A 20,052-nucleotide genomic window follows, 5' to 3' on the forward strand; every position below is an offset into this window, starting at 1 on the left:
TATTGCGGGATCATCAAGTAACTGAGGTATTGGAAAATATTCACGATGTGCCTGACGCTGGACATTTAGGTCGAGGAAAGATGTACCAACGCATTAAGACCAAGTACTACTGGCCCGGCATGTACAAAGATGTCGCTGATTACGTCGAAGCTTGTGAAACGTGCAAGAAAGTCAAGTATAAGCAAACTTCCTCACAAGGACCTATGAGGACCCGTCAACCAATTGAGCCATGGGGAATTGTAGCCGCCGACGTTACAGGGCCTTTCCCTCGTTCTAAAAATGGCTATCAGTATATCTTGATTATTCAAGACTTGTACACACGTTTCATCGAAGTCTTCCGTCTACGCAAGCAAACTGGTCAGAATATCAAGAAATGTTTTTATCGCGCGTTTTCTCGTTGGGGTTATCCTATGTTTCTGGTTACCGATAATGGTACCGAGTTTATTAACCAATTGGTTAAAGACTTTTTACTTGAAACTGGTGTAAAGCTGACAACTACCGCTGTCGCTTACCCTCAGGGTAATCCTGTCGAGCGCATAAACAGGACCTTAAAACCAATCATTCGGGCTTTTGTCGATAAAAATCAGACATCTTGGGATAAACATTTGGGTGAGTTACAACTCGCATACAATAGTTCATACCATACATCTCTCAAGATGTCCCCTTATTATCTCGTACACGGTAAAGAGCCCAGGTTATCGGGAAAGGCTACTAACCTCGAAATTGACGATTTAGAGCTCGAAAATCTAGCTTGGCGCGCGCGAGTAAATCGTTTAGATCAGTTGAGGCACAAGGTAAAAGACGTTATGAGAAAAGAGAGCGAGGGGCAAGCTCAGTATCATGATCAAGGAATTAAGGATCTTCCTACTCTTAAAGTAGATGATCAGGTTTATTATCATAATAGAAAGCTGAGTAAGAAAGTAGATAAAAATAGCGTCAGTCTAGCATGTAAATTTTTGGGACCCGCTATAGTAGATTAGATAATTAGTCCGTTAATTATAATTCTAAAAGACGATAAAGGAAAAACCCTTGGCAAACATTATGTTCCAGATCTCAAAATCCCAAGAAGGAGTATGAGAATAAATAAATAATTGAATCCCGAGTCTAGAACGCATCACGTCGAATACCGTACTTGCTCATTTAATTTTCCTGACCTAACGTCAGTCTGGTGACGGAGGTTGTGACGGGGTGACTTAGCATTCGACTGCCAGGTCAGTCAAATTAAATTTCGTGCCTCATTATTTTACGCACCAGCCATTGCGACGACCAAATTTTAATTACTTCGCGCAACGGTGGGGGTAGAGGCCCAACGCACCTCGTCGTCAGATTCATATTCTCAAAAAAAAAGAAGAATCGTAACCTGGAAGCCGAGCTGAGCAGTCGCTCAATCTACAGTAGTGATTGCTTTCTAAATTTAACTGTGATAAAGTTTAATTGCCAGGCAGACGCCTTTTAATTAAGTCTGTTTCTTGGTGGAGTTTTTTGGCCTTTGTTTTTCCCGTCCAATTTTGTCCAAGGAGGATCAGGATCATAGCTCAACACCTGGGACAAGTTGATGTAAGTTCCTTGGCATAGAGGTTAAATTTATTTTACAACAATAATTTTGTCAAACACAAGCGGGTAATTTCCTAAGTAATTTTATCGTCTTTTATTAACTTCATTTATTTATATATATATTTGATTGATTTTATTTGATTTATTTAATCGCTGTGCATGCAGAACTTTTATTCATCGTCCGTACTTTCCTCGTTACTATACGAATAATCCTAATTAAGTTTAGCGCCGTCATTAATAATTATAAATATTAATTCTTGATAATAAAATAAAATAAAAAATTTGAGTTTCGGTATCGCGGGTATCCGAGTAAAAATCATCAGGCACCCGACGAAAGAGTGTCGCGCATGCGCAGTGGAATTCTGTTAAGATTCGGTAATTATTAAATTTATAAATTATTTTCCAAACACTTTTAACATCAATTATTTCAATTATGACCCACAAAGATACCCTGAGTACTGTTTGAGACAAGGCTTATTATACCGGCATCGATATCATAGTTTAGACTATGCGGACCGAGGCAACGTCTGGAAACTGTGTATTCCGGCAGCGGGGGTGAGACAAATCCGCGAGAATCATAATGCTCCAGTAACTGGTCATTGCGGAATCACTAAAACGATTGCCCGGGTATCGAGTCAATATTATTGGCCGCACATGAGAGCGGAAATCACTGACTATGTGCGTCAGTGTGTGAAATGCCAAGCATACAAGGATTCACAGCAACCACTGTCGGCCCCAATGGGGACAATTCCAGCCCTGAGGCCGTGGTCGTAGCTGCTGGCGTGATTGGTCCTTAACCACGATCCTCACGGGGAATGTCGTATTTAGTAGTTTTTCAAGATAAGTTTACGAAATGGATAGAAATCCAACCGTTACGGCAACAAATAGCTACCGCGATCGCCAACGCATTTGAAGAACGTGTCCTGCTGCGTTTTGGAAGGGTAGAGACGTTTATTACCAAGAATGGTACCCCTTTTGTGAGTAAAGAGTTCACCTCCTTGCTACAACAATTTGGGATAAAACATGTCCATACATCACCATATTCGCCTCAGTGTAATCTAGTAGAGCGTACAAACCGAGTCATAGGAACGATGATCGTTCAGTTTGTCGGAACAAACCAAAGAAACTGGGATAAGGAATTCTAGAGTTTACATTTATGTATAACACCGCAAAACACGACGCAACGGAATTTTCTCCGGCGTATTTAAACTACGGCCGCGAATTCCAGTCTCCTTCGTTGGTAAGATCTCGAGCCGAACAAGGAAAGAGCGACGTTTACGACCCGCATCAAGCAGCTAAGACCTTGGAAAACACGATTGAGTTAGTCAAAGTAAACCTGGCACGGGCTTATAAGAAACAAGCCAAGTACTACAATCGGAAGCGAGGTTACTGGCAACCAGTTCCTGGAAACCTGGTCTGCAAGAGAGTACATCACTTGTCATCCGCGATTAATCATTTTTCGGCTAAGCTCGCCGAGAAGTTCGCTGCGGGCTTTACTGTGACCAAAATCGTCGGACCCTCGGTATACGAGGTTACCAAGGAAGTTAAAATCTTCACCACGCTTAAAAGATGACACCTTTTCACGAGGGAAACCCCCTGAAACCGGATCGCGAACAACCTGACCGAGAACAAACCGAACTGGAATTAGATAAACCCCTGATACCGCGTCGTAGAACCTGGGATATGGCCAAAAAGGCACTTTTGGCTTCTCCCACCGGAGAACCGGGTTGAGATTGAACCACCTCCATAACAGGGGTAGTGCTAGCATTGAATATTTGTTTTTTTTGTGACAACATTTAACTCTTTGTCATAGCTAAAATGCTTTTTTTTACTTATAAATTTATTGTGCCCTTTTAAGATAACTTTTACTTTAGATCTTTTCTACTATCTTAAAATTGGAAACTAGTTGAGTGATAATGATCGAGTGTGAGAGTGAAAGATTGATGTTGTAAACATGCGAAACTATGTAAAAATGAATTGTAATAGATGCAGCCACTAACAGTGGAACCAGAAATGACAATGGAGGAAGAGATATGGCTGATGGAGGTGATGCTGCAGCGACCACCACAACTGATCCTGACATCAACCACCATCACTCCTACCTCGGCGACCCAAACGGAGCGACATTCAGATGGTTGAAGTCCGGAGAATAGAGCCGCGGATCCACATTTTACCGAACCAGACCGATGAACCGTACGATCCGGCCAACCCCGAATTCGTCCGACCAGACCACCAGTCAGCCAAACCAACCACGCCCGCAACCAAACAACGGTCAAAGAGTTTGGGTCTCAGCTTGTTCAAGCCCAGAAAGGATCGACAAGTGGTAATTAGACCAGTCACTGCCGGGCTACTGAAGCTGGCCAGCAGATCCGAAGCACCCGGAAAGGAAAAGAAAGTAGCTGCCAACCCGGGCCCACGTATCACGAGCAGTCCCTAATTGACGACCAAACCAACCCAGAAGCTGGAAGGGCTGTTTGGGGCAATCCCTGCTCGTACGACGAGCAAAGCGCCAACCGACCCCACCAACATCGACACCAGTCTCTTCGGAAGTGTGGGTCAATCCACCAACGACGACGTCCTTCCCGCTCGAGCAACAGCAAGTTTCCCTAAAAGGAAACGGAAAATAGAGAAAAAGAAAAGGAAAGTGGTTGCTACCAACCCGGGTCCACGAATAAAGCACAGTCCCCAATGGAGTGCGACCCCGGAAACAGTGGAGGCCGTCATCAGCAAACCAGTTGTTGCAAAGAAGAAAGCCGACGAAACTACGACAACGGTTGTCGTCGAACAGGCAAGATCCACCGACATCAGACTTGTAAAGGAAAAGAAAGTAACTACCAACCCGGGCCCACGAACAATGCGCAGTCCCCAGTTGGGTGTTACTCTACCGGACTTAGTCATCAGCAAACCAGTTACCACTGAAGTTGCGACCGGTGAGTTTTCGACGTCGCTCGCTGCACGGAAAATAAAAAATAGTAGTGGCAACTCTCTGAGATAGTATTGAGTACTTTCTGTAAAAAAAAAAAATTTCAGAAAGTACTGTATGCTATCTAGACTGTATTCACTACTCTCTGGACAGTACTAGTTACTATCCCAGACAGCAGCCACCAATATTTCATATAGTACACTCTTAAATAGTATTCAGTGGCATCTGTAAAGTAACCAGTACTCTGCCGGAAAGTATAGGCACGTTTCTAAGATATTCAAAAATACCATCTGCAGATAGCACGTGTGTCGATCTGTAGATGACAGTGGTCTTACTACGCAAGACAGGACTGCATACTTTCTGAGATAGTAACTAGTACTTTCTCAAATAGTTTTCAGGAATATCCAAGACAGTAAAAGTGAAATACGATTTTGAATTTATTATGTCATTAAATTAAGCCGAACCAAAATCAATTAACATTAATTCAAAGAATGAAATCGTATAATAGCTAATAATAACCTATAGACATTTAAAAACTAATTGTGTCGAACAGATTGTTTATAACATTTAATTTTATAAAACGGTATTAATAATAAACTAACTAAATGAATGCAGTTTTTTTGTAACGCAAATTATTTTTTATTGTTTTAATTTTCAAAGATTTATTCAGCTATACTTTTTTTTTTATTTTCTACAGGTAAATTTTCTTTTTAAAAAAGAAAAATTGTAAATCTATCAATTTTTCAATCTAAATTACAAAACTTGTAATTAATAAAAAAAAAACTATAAAAACGACTATAATAAACACAGATACGCCGTTCTTTTCTATAAAATTAATAAACACAATTATAAATATCAATTTTATATCCAACTGTCTTATATTTTATACATTCATGCCGATTGTTTTACATATTTATAATTTTGGTTTTTTTATAATAAATGTATTAATAAAGTTTTAATATACTAATTTCACTTGGAAAATTTATTTTAAAAATCTCCCTTCTTACTTATATGCTCTATTTTCATCCGATGTTCTTTTTTATAGTTTTTTTTATTAATTGCAAGTTTTGTAATTTAGATTGAAAAATTGATAGATTTACAATTTTTCTTTTTTAAAAAGAAAATTTACCTGTAGAAAATAAAAAAAAAAAGTATAGCTGAATAAATCTTTGAAAATTAAAACAATAAAAAATAATTTGCGTTACAAAAAAACTGCATTCATTTAGTTAGTTTATTATTAATACCGTTTTATAAAATTAAATGTTAAAAACAATTTGTTCGACACAATTAGTTTTTAAATGTCTATAGGTTATTATTAGCTATTATACGATTTCATTCTTTGAATTAATGTTAATTGATTTTGGTTCGGCTTAATTTAATGACATAATAAATTCAAAATCGTATTTCACTTTTACTGTCTTGGATATTCCTGAAAACTATTTGAGAAAGTACTGGTTACTATCTCAGAAAGTATACAGTCCTGTCTTGCGTAGTAAGACCACTGTCATCTACAGATCGACACACGTGCTATCCGCAGATAGTATCTTGTAATATCTTAAAAATGTGCCTATACTTTCTGGCAGAGCACTCGTTACTTTACAGATGCCACTGACTACTATCTAAGAGTGTAGTAAATGAGATATTGGTGGTTGCTGTCTAGAATAGTAACCAGTACTGTCAGAAGAGTAGTGGATACAGTCTAGATAGCATACAGTACTTTCTGTATTTTTTTTTTTTTTTACAGAAAGTACTCAGTACTATCTCAGAGAGTTGCTACTACTATTTTTTACTTTCCGTGAGCCGGGCCTACAAGATATGAAAAGAAGATGGAGTATACTACCATCCCGGGACCATGACCAAAACGCAGTCCCCAGTTGCTAGCACCTCCACAGCAGTACAGTACAGCGGCATGACTCGACTATGACGACGCCCCACTGTTGGCCGAGTACCCCGACAGGTTTGAAGCCCAGCCTGGAGATTTGTTCTCACCACCAAAAAGGGTCCAGACACCGTTGAAACGTTTGCTGGCATCACTGACACTCCTCGTCGAGGTGAGAGTCAAAAGGGTGGCCAAACGAGTCTCATTCACTGCCTACGACGAGGCAATGCGGCTATTCAAGGTGACAAGAAACAAGAACTTTCTGACACCAAAAATTGAGGTCACGGGGAAAACTGCCTGGGACATGCTGGGTAAACTCCAGGAACGGCAAGACCAACGACTGTGGGAAGAATAACACGGGTAGAAAAGTGGCAAACAAAAGTTCACTACTTTTCTTTCCGAGGAAAGAGGAGTGTAATGGTGTGAGAGCGGAACAGTTTTTTTTTATTTATTATTATTATTATTATTGTATAAATTTGTTTGGATACAAATGAACTTTAGAAAATTAAAGACATTGATAATTGATTGATTCTATTGTTTGTATTGTATTCAATTATGTCATTGTTTATAGGGTAAAGAGACCAATAGCGGAATACCCACTAATAGCGGGGCAAAAATTCCTCCTTTTAGCAAATTGAAAAAAAATGAGAAGTTAAAATCTTTTAAACTTAACTACGACTTTTTTAATTTTATATCTCAGTTTTTTATAACTTAATTTATTGTTGAAACTTCAAAATTTTTCAGCTGTCATCCCGCTTTGGGTTGTATTAGTCTATTTCCAAGAATTTAAAAAAAAGTTTTTCATTATAACATTTATGAATGGGGTAATAAATTAAAAAATTTTATAGACTTTATTTTATAAACCATTATGCAGTTTTTACAAATAATCTTACGTTGTTTGGTCGTATCTAAATTATTTCACAAAATATTATGATTCACACACCCGCACAGCTTGATATTAACTCAGAAATTGCCATTCGATAAAATTTTTTAGAACTCCATCGTATAAAATTTTATATAATTATATAAAATAACATAAAATTTTATGTAGTTATATAAAATTTTATCTAATTGTTTAAAATTTTTTCGACCGAATGTATAAATATGTATAATTATATATAAGATAACGTAATTATGTATATTTATATATAATGAAATTAAAAAGAATTATACAATTATATATAAATATATATCGTTATATAAAACTATATATAAATTTATATAATTATATGTTTATGTTTAAAACGTTTGAAATAATTAGATATACCATATATAATTATACAAAATTATATATAATTTTATATGATTATATCTTATTATATATAATTTTTTTTCCCCGGGAAGGTAAGTGAAATTTTACTTTCGTGGAGATTTGGTATCCACGTACTGAGGCCTTCTGCCGAGGTACGGCAGGTGAAACTAGTCGAGTAGGTGGGGGTTCGACGGAAACCATCCGCTCACCCTCTGGGAGGGAAAGCTTGAGTAAGACCGAGGGAAAAGTCGACCAGACACCCCAAGGCACCCGGGGAGGGATAGAATCGTGATTTTGCCCGCGAGATTTTGGGTGTGTGTATGAGTGTATGTGACGGGGAAGTCGCTGGGCGACCGCGTAACCGTTTTATTAATAATTATTGCATCTTTATTTGTTTGCAAAGGTAGTAGAAAAGGGCTCTAAGCCAATACCCTTGTAAAAAAAAGTTTGTTCAATTAATTAATTTCAATGTTTAATTAAACCAGTTTTTATTCGTTTTGTTTTAATAATTACTTTGATAAATGAAATAAACCGTAGTTTACCCGTTAAAAATTCCCTACGAAAAATATGCCTGTTGATTTTTTCTATGATGCATCGTTAGCTAGTTACAAAAATCAGAAGACGCAAAAAAAAATTTTTCCATGTTATTCTTATGGAAAATAAAAAAGTGCAAAGCGGAATCTCTCTATGTTAATATTAAGAGCTCTAATTTTCAAGGCGTCTTTAATATCTAAATAAAACTTTTGAGCCTGTTTCTGAGAAGAAAAAAAAATTTGTTATTTTTTGAATCACCCTAATAATCATATATGGTTATATATAATCATGCATGAACGAATATATTCATTTATAAAATCTCATTTAAAATATCTTTAAATTGTTAATTAAGTAATTTGATTAGGATTTATTGTCTTCATTAATATAAATGTCGTTTAAATTGAAATTGGAAAAAAAAAACATTTACTATCGGTTAACTATTATTTTATTAATAAGTCACCCGTCTAATTAATGCCCCACGTCGATGCTGCTTAACTCTGGTTATTGCTGGATTGTAGTCTAATCCTTTAGTCTGCTATCCACTTATAATTATGAAAAATTTATGGCATTACTTAACTCAAATAATTTAATTGATGCATCTTACGTAAATAATGCACGTAATGATGAATTTGGTTTTGTACATAAATCACAATAGAATTAATTATATAGATATAATCAAATCTTTTTATCTGTATACTTATAAATATCCGTTACATAAATCGATATCGATTTATACTTTAAATTGCTGCAGCCGAAACCTTTGAATATTTTTTAATAATGAGGATGATAATGAGGATTTAAATTTGATTGATAGTTGACAAAATAAATTTTCAATAACATTAATATTAAAATTGTCACATTCTATAATATATATATATATATATATATATATATATATATATATATATATATATATATATATATATACATAATTAGATATTTATAGGTTTCATATCAATGAAACCTGATTAGATCTAATTATATATAGACTCATATATAGTTATATCTGGTTCTATACAGACTTATATATGACTATACCTAGCCTTCATCAGCCAGGTCTGATCAGATCTAAATATATATAGACTCATATCTAATTATATATAATTCCATGTTTAACCATGTATGATCATATATCATCAGATAAAATCATTTTTCATCAGGATGTGTGTTTCTCATAAGAACGTACATAATTTTGTAAGGTTTGCTACAAGATCTGACATAGGAACCTTCCAAGAATTAATGGGCGGAAACATACAAATTTGTAAAGACCGTTGGGAACACACGATTTGTGTTGAATTAAACTTAAAATTTCTAACTGTGTATGTATGAAGTGAATTACTTAAATGAACTTCTTTCCTATTGATAAAAAAAAGTATCTGGACTTCTAATCCTGATTTGAAATTTCCTTGAATGAAATTTTATATTCAGAAAGTTTTAATAAAAATATTATTGTTTTCCTAGTTTAAAAAAAATATACTTATGCATGAAGCCATCTCGTTACGAATATTCTAAAAAGTCGCAACTCTACAAGTTTGGAAAAATTTCTCTTTTATAGAATCTAAAACTTTAGCACGATGCCCTGAATGTAAAATACTAAATCCAAAATTTAGCTATGAATATATTTATTACACATTTAAGTTCTCATTCAATTTGTCTCAGCCGTTATATTCTTAAAACTGTTTTCAGCGCCTCTTTTGTAAAATTTTCTCAACGTTGATTACGTTTTTTTAGAATAGTGGTAACGATATGTTACGTAGATCGCTAAAATATTAAAGGGCTAATCGTACTAGCGACCTAACAAAAAGTAATTACTAGATTTCAAGTTCTTCTCTTTGGTGTCGTTGTGAAATTATTTCAGAAATATATAATATTTTTCATGAGGATATTTTGAATAAGGATTCTTTCATTCGAAATCAATGGGTTAAAAATTCATATCAGTTATATAGGACTTGTAGTTAGTCCATTACGATGATGTTGAGAAGCATCTCTAATATCGATTATTTGTCCTGTATCTATACTGGAATCTTCGACTCGGATGTCATCAAAACTGTTTATTATCTCAGATTCGTTAGTTTTTTCATCCAGTTTTGCTTCAGCAATCCATTCGTGAATTTCATGAGTGTACATTCTTCGTTGAAGTACTTCACGAGTACGAGGTCGAGATCCAATATAACTTGTAGTATTCTATGATATGAATAAATAATTAAATATATATATATGCAGGTATACAGAGAGAAAAAAATAGTTTTTTAAATTAGTTAACAATAGTTAAATAAGACCACCACTATCGACGGCAGTTTCATTAATTATTATGATACTGTTTACAGAAACAGAAAAGTATAGTTGACATACTACTTATTAGTAAACTCAACTGTTTGTATTTTAGCATGACCAGAAGAAAATTATCACAACAATTATACTTTTATAGTCAGCTAGCTCAATGCGATCAAATTATCGTCACAATATAATTGCTGAAATCACTATTATACATTTATGGTTTCATCTACTATATTCCCGGGAAAAAATGATCAGACCTGATCAGACATGAACTGGCATGAGTTTTCAGGCCTGATCAGGCATGAAAAATGACCATGCCTGACCAGACCGGCCAGACATGTTCAGGTCAGATCATGTATGTTCATGTCTGTTCAGGCCCATCCGGGTAAAAAAATTACAGATAAAAAATGGCCCTAGATAATTATATATAATTATGGATAACTATATTTTACAATTATATATAATTATTTCTATAAAAATAAAACAAAAACAATCGGGGGTGTGCAGGATTCGAATCGTGGACTTTGCGCTCGGAAGTTTAACCCGCTACACGTTGACCTAAGAGATTGACTTGAAAAGTTAGTTTCATATGAACTTCAAGTAATAAAAATCTTATACGTGATAGATTCTTAGTCAACAAAATTTTATATCTTATACATGATAGATTTTAGTCAATAAAACTTTATATCTAATTTATTAATTGTTGATTAATAGTTATATGAAATTCTATATAAGTTATATATAATTATAACTAAGATTTTAAATTTGATCCCATACATCAGGCATGATCGGACATGGACAGACATGAACATGTATGATCAGGTATGATCAGGCCTAAGCGTATTCAACGCTTCAGACATGAACAGGCATGGACAGGTATGATCAGGCCTGAGCGTATTCAACGCTTCAGCCATGAACAGGCATGAACCGGCATGGACAGGCACGAACCGGCATGGTCAGGTATGATCAGGCCTGATCATGTCTAATGTCAGGCCTGATCATACATGAACAGGCATGGTCAGGTCTAATTTCAGGCCTGATCATATATAAACAGGCATGGTCAGGTCTGATCATTTTTTCCCGGGTTGGTTTAGTGTCTGTATTATTGAGAAACAAAATCATAAATTTTGTTGGTTTAACCTACTATACATATCTATATTTTTGGGGCTTTCCGAACTAAATCACTGAATTTAAAAAATCAACATTTTTTACTTCCGTATTAAGATGTCAAAAACATCGTCATAAAATATTTCTAATCCCGTGAAAAATGAAACATATATGGCCATGCATGACCGTATGCATGGACATATATGGATTATATATGGGCACATGTGAAGCATATATGGCCATACATGGGCATACCAACGTTTTAAGAAAGTTATGCATAGTCATATAAGAATCATGTATGGCCATATATGGCCATACATAGTTATGTATGACTATATATGATGTAACGGGGTGAAATGCCTCCGCATTTAATTTAAATTCAAATTTGACTCGCGCTAAAAGATAACGAGCTCCTTTTTAAACAACTGTCAATAATTAAGAAAATACAGTCACTGATGCGCCGGGGTCACTGCAGTCGAGTTCCTCGACGTTTGGTTTTAGGGGTTGATCAGCCTGAGTCGAGAGAAGTACGAAGTCCAGAGATGACGAGTAGTCAGCAGGGTTGCCAGGTTGGGTTACTTATCGCGAATTGGGCGATTTTCTCTATGCACTCGTTACTAAATTAAAGTTTGGGCTAAAAGTCGCAATTTGGGCGATTTTTAATGTTTCAAGATTGGGAATAGCCTTAATCATTATTTTCAAATATTATCTTTAATTTCCATTTGCCAATGACTTGAATCAAACTTCATTTTAATTCATTATGTACATATAAAAAAATTGTCTTTATTATGAACACCTACATTCAAACATTTCATTTCTTTTGTCTCAGTTCAGTTCGTTGGGATCTTGGTATTGAATAGTAATTTTATTTTTTATAAAAAATTATAAATTTAAACGTGGGTCATAATTACATCATAACGGTTAAAAGTAAATTGTTATTCTATTTTTAACAATCAGATAAAGAAATACGTGGGTGATTCCGTTCTAACTGTGATATTCAATGTCCTGTATTGTTTGTTCTCACAGGTCATTAATTAATAATCAATTAATGAAATTTTTGTGTTAATTGGGTAGTGATGAACATATTTCAACATTATTTTTCTATTATATAACTTGCCACTCAGAGAAAACTTACAATATATCATTTGAATGTCAGTACCGTGTCATGCCCATTTCTAGAATTTACCTATAAATTGTTAACTTCTTTTGTCGCAAGAAATGATTTAAACTAATCACCTCATAAATTCTAATGTTTATGATCCAACTGAAAAAAAATTGGCACACTGTCTGTTTAATGTATCAAATTAACATGGAATTCTGGTTCAATAACTTTTGTCTTTAAATTTTAACGAATTTTCGAATTTGAATTTGTGTGACTCGAACGCCATGTTCCTTGAGATTTATGAAACGTCTAGTGAACTATCTTGAAAATACGTCATTTGAGTAATATTTACGAACACTGAAGTGATGAAATAATGCCAAGAGTTCGTGTCATGTTAGAACTTAATTTTTAAAAAGATATGTCATAAATTGTCCTGTCGATACCGTGGTATTGATAAACTTTATTAAATATTAATTTTTTTTTGAACAAAATATTTAATTCTTGTACTTAATACCAGTCTAAACTTTACAGTCAATGGATATTATCAAATACATAACCAAATAATTACAGTTGTTATTTAAAATGAAACTGTCAGTACCATGTATATAGTAATAAAAATAGCATATAGTTATAATAATTAGTTGTAAAATTATTTTAATCATTAATTAAATTTTTTTTTAATACAGATGGCACCAACACTTCGTGCTAGAAAGCTACCTGATACAAGTGACAATTAATTTATTCAATGTTTATTAATTTAATTAATTTATTTATTTCTTAGTAAATTCTATGAATCGAATTATAGTTGCTATGAATTATAAAGTTAATCATTATTGATCATCATGATTGTGTTAAATAACACCGGCACACAAAAAACTTCGAAAAACCGTAAAAATGATGAAAATCGGCAGTTTTAATGATAAAAAAATTTTTTGGAACTAAACTAAGAGTGATTTTCATATATTTCGATCCGCTGAGTATGAATCGAAACTTTATTGAGACCACGAGCCGTTTTAAATGTAAAAAAATCACACAAACCCTCCAAAATTCCGAAAAAAGAAATTTTTTTGGTTTTTTTACTCTCATTTTTGACTTTTGAAGACTTAATTGCTTGTGCTTGTAACCAGGGCACCTCCACGTGGTGACGGTGGGCAACAGAACCATCTGGCAGAGTCCCTGGCTTAACGGCGTGTGTGCCGTCATGACAGGTACAAGTGATAACTACTTTACTCCGACTCCCTGCAGTCGGAGCCCTAGTATCGGCGTCTGGTCAGGGTGAGAAAGCAGGCTCGCAGGCGTCATCATCAAGCGACTGCAGCTCTTCAGAAGTGGGAAACTTGGCTACTGGAGAGTATACTATTACAAGAAGTAATTCTCATCTGTGTAATAAACGTCCTGATTCATTTTGTTACATTTGTGGAGAATTCAATTTGGAAAGGAATCAAAGATCGTTATCTGACAAGATCAAACAAATTTATGAGAATGTTTTGGTCTCCAAATTACTAATTTGGATTCAGCATGGGTTCCACAGACGATTTGTAGTCGATGTAACATGATGTTAACCCGGTGGGAAAAAAACAAGAAATAGGACAACTTGAAATTCTCAATACCAATGATATGGTCTTCACCAACTGGTTTACAGAATTGTTATTTCTGTATGACAGATACTACCGGGTTCACCTGGAATACAAAAAACAAAATTGTGTATGCCAATATTTCATCAGCTATTAAGCCACAAAAAATAGAAGTTGTCAAGGAAATTAATACGGTTGAAGAAATTGATGTAGAAGAAACGATACGCTAGTTGAAAAAAGTTCGGAAGAAGAATATTCAGATGAAGAGTACTTACCTGGCGGAAAAACAAAAGACCCTGAAACGTTTAGCCGAGAAGAACTTAACGATCTGGTTCGAGACTTAGCTTTACCGAAAGATGAAGCTGAATTACTTGCGTCAAGTTTGAAAGAAAAACATTTGTTGGCTAAAGGTGTATCAGTGACATTCTATCGAAATAGGGAAAAAAAATTCCGAAAATTTTTCATGAACGACGATCAAAATTCGGTGGTATACTGTTCAGGTGTTAAAGCTTTAGTTGATGAATTGAAACCGAACACGTATGAGGACGATGAGTGGAGACTTTTTATCGATTCATCGAAACGAAGTCTTAAAGCTGTTTTGCTTCATATTAGGAATGAATTTGCGCCGATTCCAATAGCTCATTCGACAAAACTGAAAGAAACTTATGAAAATTTACAAATTGTATTGGGAAAAAAAAAATATTCAGAGCATAATTGGACAATTTGTGGAGATCTCAAAATTGCAACACTTCTTTTAGGTCAGCAATCGGGATTCACCAAATATCCTTGCTATTTATGTTTGTTTGATAGCAGAGACCGGAAAAATCACTATGTCAAAAAAGAATAGCCATCAAGATCTGCATTGAATCCAGGTCCCCATAACGTTATACGACCACCCTGTTTAGAAAATCTCATAGAATCCAATAGATCCATATAAATTCCTATAGAAATTTTATAAGAATGAATGAGTTCTATGAGAAGTGCTATAGTTAAGTATAGGACCTTATACATACAACTATAAGAATCTATCGGATTTTTTAAGCAGGGCACCCTTAATTCAGCCTTCCAAATATTTGCTGCCACCACTACATGTCAAGTTGGGACTCATAAAACAGTACGTGAAAGCTCTGAATAAGATGGTGATTGTTTTGCGTACTTGAGAGAAAAGTTCCCTGCAATAAGTGATGTGAAGTTGAAAGAGTGAATTTTCGATGGACTCCAAATACGATCTTTATTTCAGAATGCAAATTTTGAAGGAAGAATGAACGACACAGAAAAAACAGCTTCTGTAAGCTACAAAAATTTTTCATAAAACTTTTTGGGAAATAACAGAAGTGAGGATTACAGCACTTTAGTTGACGCATTGCTGGAAAACTACAAAAATTCGGGTAGTTTAATGAATCTCAAATTACACTTTTTAGATTCTCATCTTGACCACTTCCCTGACAATTGTGGAGACTATAGTGAAGAACAGGGAGAACGTTTTCACCAAGACATCAGTGAAATGGAGAGTAGATACCAAGGAAATTGGAGTGTTAACATGATGGCAGATTTTTGTTGGATGTAAGAAGTAGAAGTACCCGAAGAAAATCGTAAACGAAAGAGGAAACTACTTCAAAGATCATTTGAGAATAAAAGAGTACGATACAAACGAAGGAAAGCTTAGAATTCGTAAAAATCATTTCTTTTCATCTTTTTATGTCTTGTGTTTTTCACAGATTTCAAGTTATTTGATATATCTACGTTATACAGTATTTATTTTAGGCATTAAATCATGTTCAATCAATTTTTTTTTCTGTTATGAATGATAATTTTTACAATTTTTTCGAATTTTTCCAGCTTCAGAGGGTGAATAGACTAAAAAAATTAAGATGCGAATTGAAGACATCAAAAGATATAAAATTTTATCTGAATTGGACCAGAAGAAGTTTTTTTATCATGAAAACTATATTTTTTCGGAATTATCGAGAATTTTGTGTGATTTTTTCACATTCAAAATGGCTCGTGGTCTCAATAAAGTTTCGATTCATATTCAGCGGATCGAAATACATGAAAATCACGCTTAGTTTAGTTCCAAAACATTTTTTTATCATTAAAACTGTCAATTTTTATTATTTTTACGGTTTTTTGAAGTTTTCTCGAAATTTTGAGGGTGTAGGGGTCAAACTGACCTCGAATTCGGATTCAGCGGACCAAAATACGTACCCGTAGGTAGGTCTGGTCAAATGCACATTCTACTTAATTTTTTTTGTGTGCCGGTGTAATTATTAAAAAATGAATTTATAAGTGTCACAACAGAATTTATAAATGAATTCAATAATTTTGTCAAATAATTTCTACCGAATTTATTTTATATCAGTACCATGGAACGCAAAGTTTGAAATTTGTTTCCCGTTCTTGACACTTCTGAGTTGTAGTAAAATTCTCTCAGATTTTTATTTTTACAGTAAAATAGATAAATAATGTGCATAAAAAAATTGAAAAAGTTTAACTTCAAAATCTTAAAAGATTTAATAAAAAAAAAATCACAGTTAGAATGGAATCACCCATGTGTACATTTAATGTTAATTAAAACCTGCATCATGATATTCTGTTTTTTGCACTAAAAAAAAATTAATAATTTCCAAAAAATTAATAGAAACTTAGATTAAGATTATTTTTTCATCAAATTTATCCTATAATTTTTCACTGCATGAAAAATAATTACAATAGTACTTTTTAAAACGTCAATTTCAATTTATGCGGTTAATTATACACGCTGAAAAAAAAAGTAGTAATACTTGCCATCTTAATGAAGTAACAATTCCGATCCTTACATTTTAATGATTCTCATTCCTTTATGTTAACTATTACTATCGAAAATAGTACGCATTCGTTTCTAGATAGTAATCATTCCTATCCGTAATGATAACCATTACTATTTTAAAAGGTAAAATTAAAAATTTTTCAGACATAAGAAATATTACGATCTAGATGGTAACTATTACTATCGGCAATAGTAATTGTTACTGTACGAGAAATGAATAGTTAACATGAACGCATGATAATAATTATCACATACACGATGGTAATCATTCCCTATTGCAAGAAGGTAATAGATAAAATTTTTTTTCCAGCTTGTGGTATACTCTTATTGGCTAATAGAGAATAAATTCTAAGCCAACAGCATTATTTTAAATTTGAAAATGATTGGGCGACTTGTTAAAATATTTTGCTACTTTTGATCAAAGTTGGGGCGACTCAGACAAAATTTTTCTGGCAATCCTGGTAGTCGCTCTTTTGGCTCACACCAACCGCCGTGGACGGAAATGATCTACTACTATTTTGGTTTTCTACTACATCGTACAACGACCATCTACTATACTACACGTGGTGCTAGTCATATTCATAATAGTCCAGTCGAGTTAGATCTAAAAAGTAACTAATGGGGGTGAAAATTCCTGGTCGACTAATTTTTTCACAGAATGATTCAGAATATGCTGTCACGGCTGCTACATTCAAAAATTTTTAATTTTTTTTGTTTTCCTCTCTTCCAAAATAAGTACACACTAAAACCTCCTGTACGTAAACCTTTTTATGTATAACGCCGACTTACTGACGCCAGAAGTCGTACCGGACAAATATACCTACCTGAGCGTTGTCAACGCTTTACAATTAAGTCGTATTGTACAAATGGACCACGCGTATTATTTATTTCTCTTTCTGGAAATTTCATCATTTTTACTTAACGTACTTTCAAAATTTATGTATCCGTTCCCATTTAACTAATCTAAGCAGAGAAGCGGTAGACTTCTTTGATTTTTCATCTTAAACCTATATAGACCACCCAACTCATGTGCATCTGCATGTGATTCTTGGAAATTAGAGAAAGCTAATAGAAACCTCCAAATTTATGGTTTCCTACACGAGCATGCTCGGCGACAGAGTGGCGCCAGGTCATCAGCCTCCTTAATAGTCAAAATCTGTTTCCCAGGGATCACACATGTGCATGGGCCTAGAACTTTCGGGTGAGTCCGAGTCCTCTCGTATGGGAAACTGGTTACCACCACTTTTCATATGCGAGGATCATATAAAAAGACCATGGGCTTAAGCTCATCAGTTCTTTTGGGAATCAAACTCCGAACTTTACGAACTCCGGACACTTGACGGTGTTCGTGGCTAGAGGATTGATATCCCGATTAAGCATTCGGTCACGTGAGCCCAGATCATTGGATCGGTCCTTGATCGTCGTAAGCACTCGTATAATCGGTATATTATTTTCTACTAGCTTCAGAAGCATAATCAACGCGATATTAGCGTATAGCATCCGATCACGTGAGCCCAGATCGTACGATTGGTCCTTGATCGTTGTAAGTCGTGAACTAATATCAACCGTTTAGCACCGGTACAGCATTGATTATCTTCATCTTATTTTAATCCATTTAATTTCATTCATTTTTATTATTTTTATATTGAAATATACCACGAGAAACGTGAAAAATTAAAGAATATTTTGCCGCGATAAATGCGAAGATTTTGAATAATATTTAGAAATATTTTTACCGCGAAAATACACGAAGATTTTACAAATTTATATTTTATATTACCGCGAAGACTCATTTATTATGTTATCTTATATTAGAATAAAAAAATTTTTTTTATTCATTCATTTTTTGTTTCTTAAGCAAACTATTGTTGTAAGCAAATAAATTTTTACGCAATATTTTTTTTTAAATACTAAAAACAAGCATGCGTTTTTTTTTGTAGAAAAAATTTGTTTGATTATTTTTATAATTTTTTAAATTATTGTACACTTGGACTTGTCGCTATCTTTCTGTTCTTCTTCATTGTTATCAAAATAACTTATTGAAGATACGACTACAACACTTCAAGTCTTTTTTATTCGCATTTAATCAGTAAACAAATTGAGCTTTTAATCGAAGCTCTGAATCAATTGTTTAATGAATTATGAATGAAAGAAGCCGCGATAAATGCGAAGATTTTGAATAATATTTAGAAATATTTTTACCGCGAAAATACACGAAGATTTTACAAATTTATATTTTATATTACCGCGAAGACGCGAAGAATTTGAATACATTGAAATTATTTTACCGCGAGAAGCGCGAAGACCTTCATTTTAATTTAACCTACAGAGATTTAAACGCATAAACATTGAAATTGATACAACAAAGTATACTACATAAATAAATAATTCGATAAATTAGAATCACATTAATTGACCGCGAGAAAGCGTTGTGAACAAGTGTCCTGTGTAACTGCTGACAGTCCTGACACCTCACCAAAACCTGTTTAGGGTAAGTTTTTAACATTGTAATCATTGTTTGGTATTTTTATTTTTATATACTCCGAAATATTTGTAACCCATGTGCATGAAACATTTACTTTTATATTTACTATTCTAAATATTGCCATTTGTAACCCTTTTGTATTTTGAGAATATTGAGTCATTTGATAAATAAATACTCCTTAACATAAAACATTTGAAAAACATTATTTATCAGACAGTTTTACTTTAACAATGAGATACTAGCTTCACGAGGCTTTTCGGCAACCCACCTTCCCTTATCCCTTATTTTTCTACCTGTCTAGCCGCTCAGACCGATAGTTCACAGTAGGGGGTACAACTAAAAGGGGGTAAAACTAAAACTCATAGATAATTTCTGTAAAAAGTATTTTAAAGCTTGACTAATAAGCTTTAATTTATGACCTTAAGTTTTATATTTTGACCATTTCTTCCAATAATTTGATACCCTTGAAAATGTTAATGGAATCAAAAAATGTCGAAAATATCGTTTTTATTCCACATAACTTATGATTGTCCCATTATAATCCAGTTTCGTCAGTTGT

General features: G+C 34.0%; 1 protein-coding gene across 4 annotated transcripts in view; it reads right to left on the minus strand.

The window, feature by feature from the left end:
* The window catches only part of LOC103577309 (two pore calcium channel protein 1), a 119,197-nt gene that overhangs the window by 37,324 nt on the left and 61,821 nt on the right, over positions 1 to 20,052 (minus strand). Inside the window, exon 12 of one of the 4 annotated variants that reach the window (XM_053741894.1) lies at positions 9,123 to 10,326. The exons of 1 other annotated variant lie outside the window; for it this stretch is intronic. In XM_053741894.1, the coding sequence (XP_053597869.1) occupies positions 10,081 to 10,326 (246 nt within the window). In that variant the 3' untranslated portion in view covers positions 9,123 to 10,080. Of the gene's footprint in view, positions 1 to 9,122; positions 10,327 to 20,052 lie in introns of those variants that run through there. 2 more of the 4 variants (XM_053741893.1, XR_008404241.1) reach the window with 2 other exon arrangements.

This window comes from Microplitis demolitor, chromosome 9, assembly GCF_026212275.2.
Source record: "Microplitis demolitor isolate Queensland-Clemson2020A chromosome 9, iyMicDemo2.1a, whole genome shotgun sequence".
NCBI lineage: Eukaryota > Metazoa > Arthropoda > Insecta > Hymenoptera > Braconidae > Microplitis > Microplitis demolitor.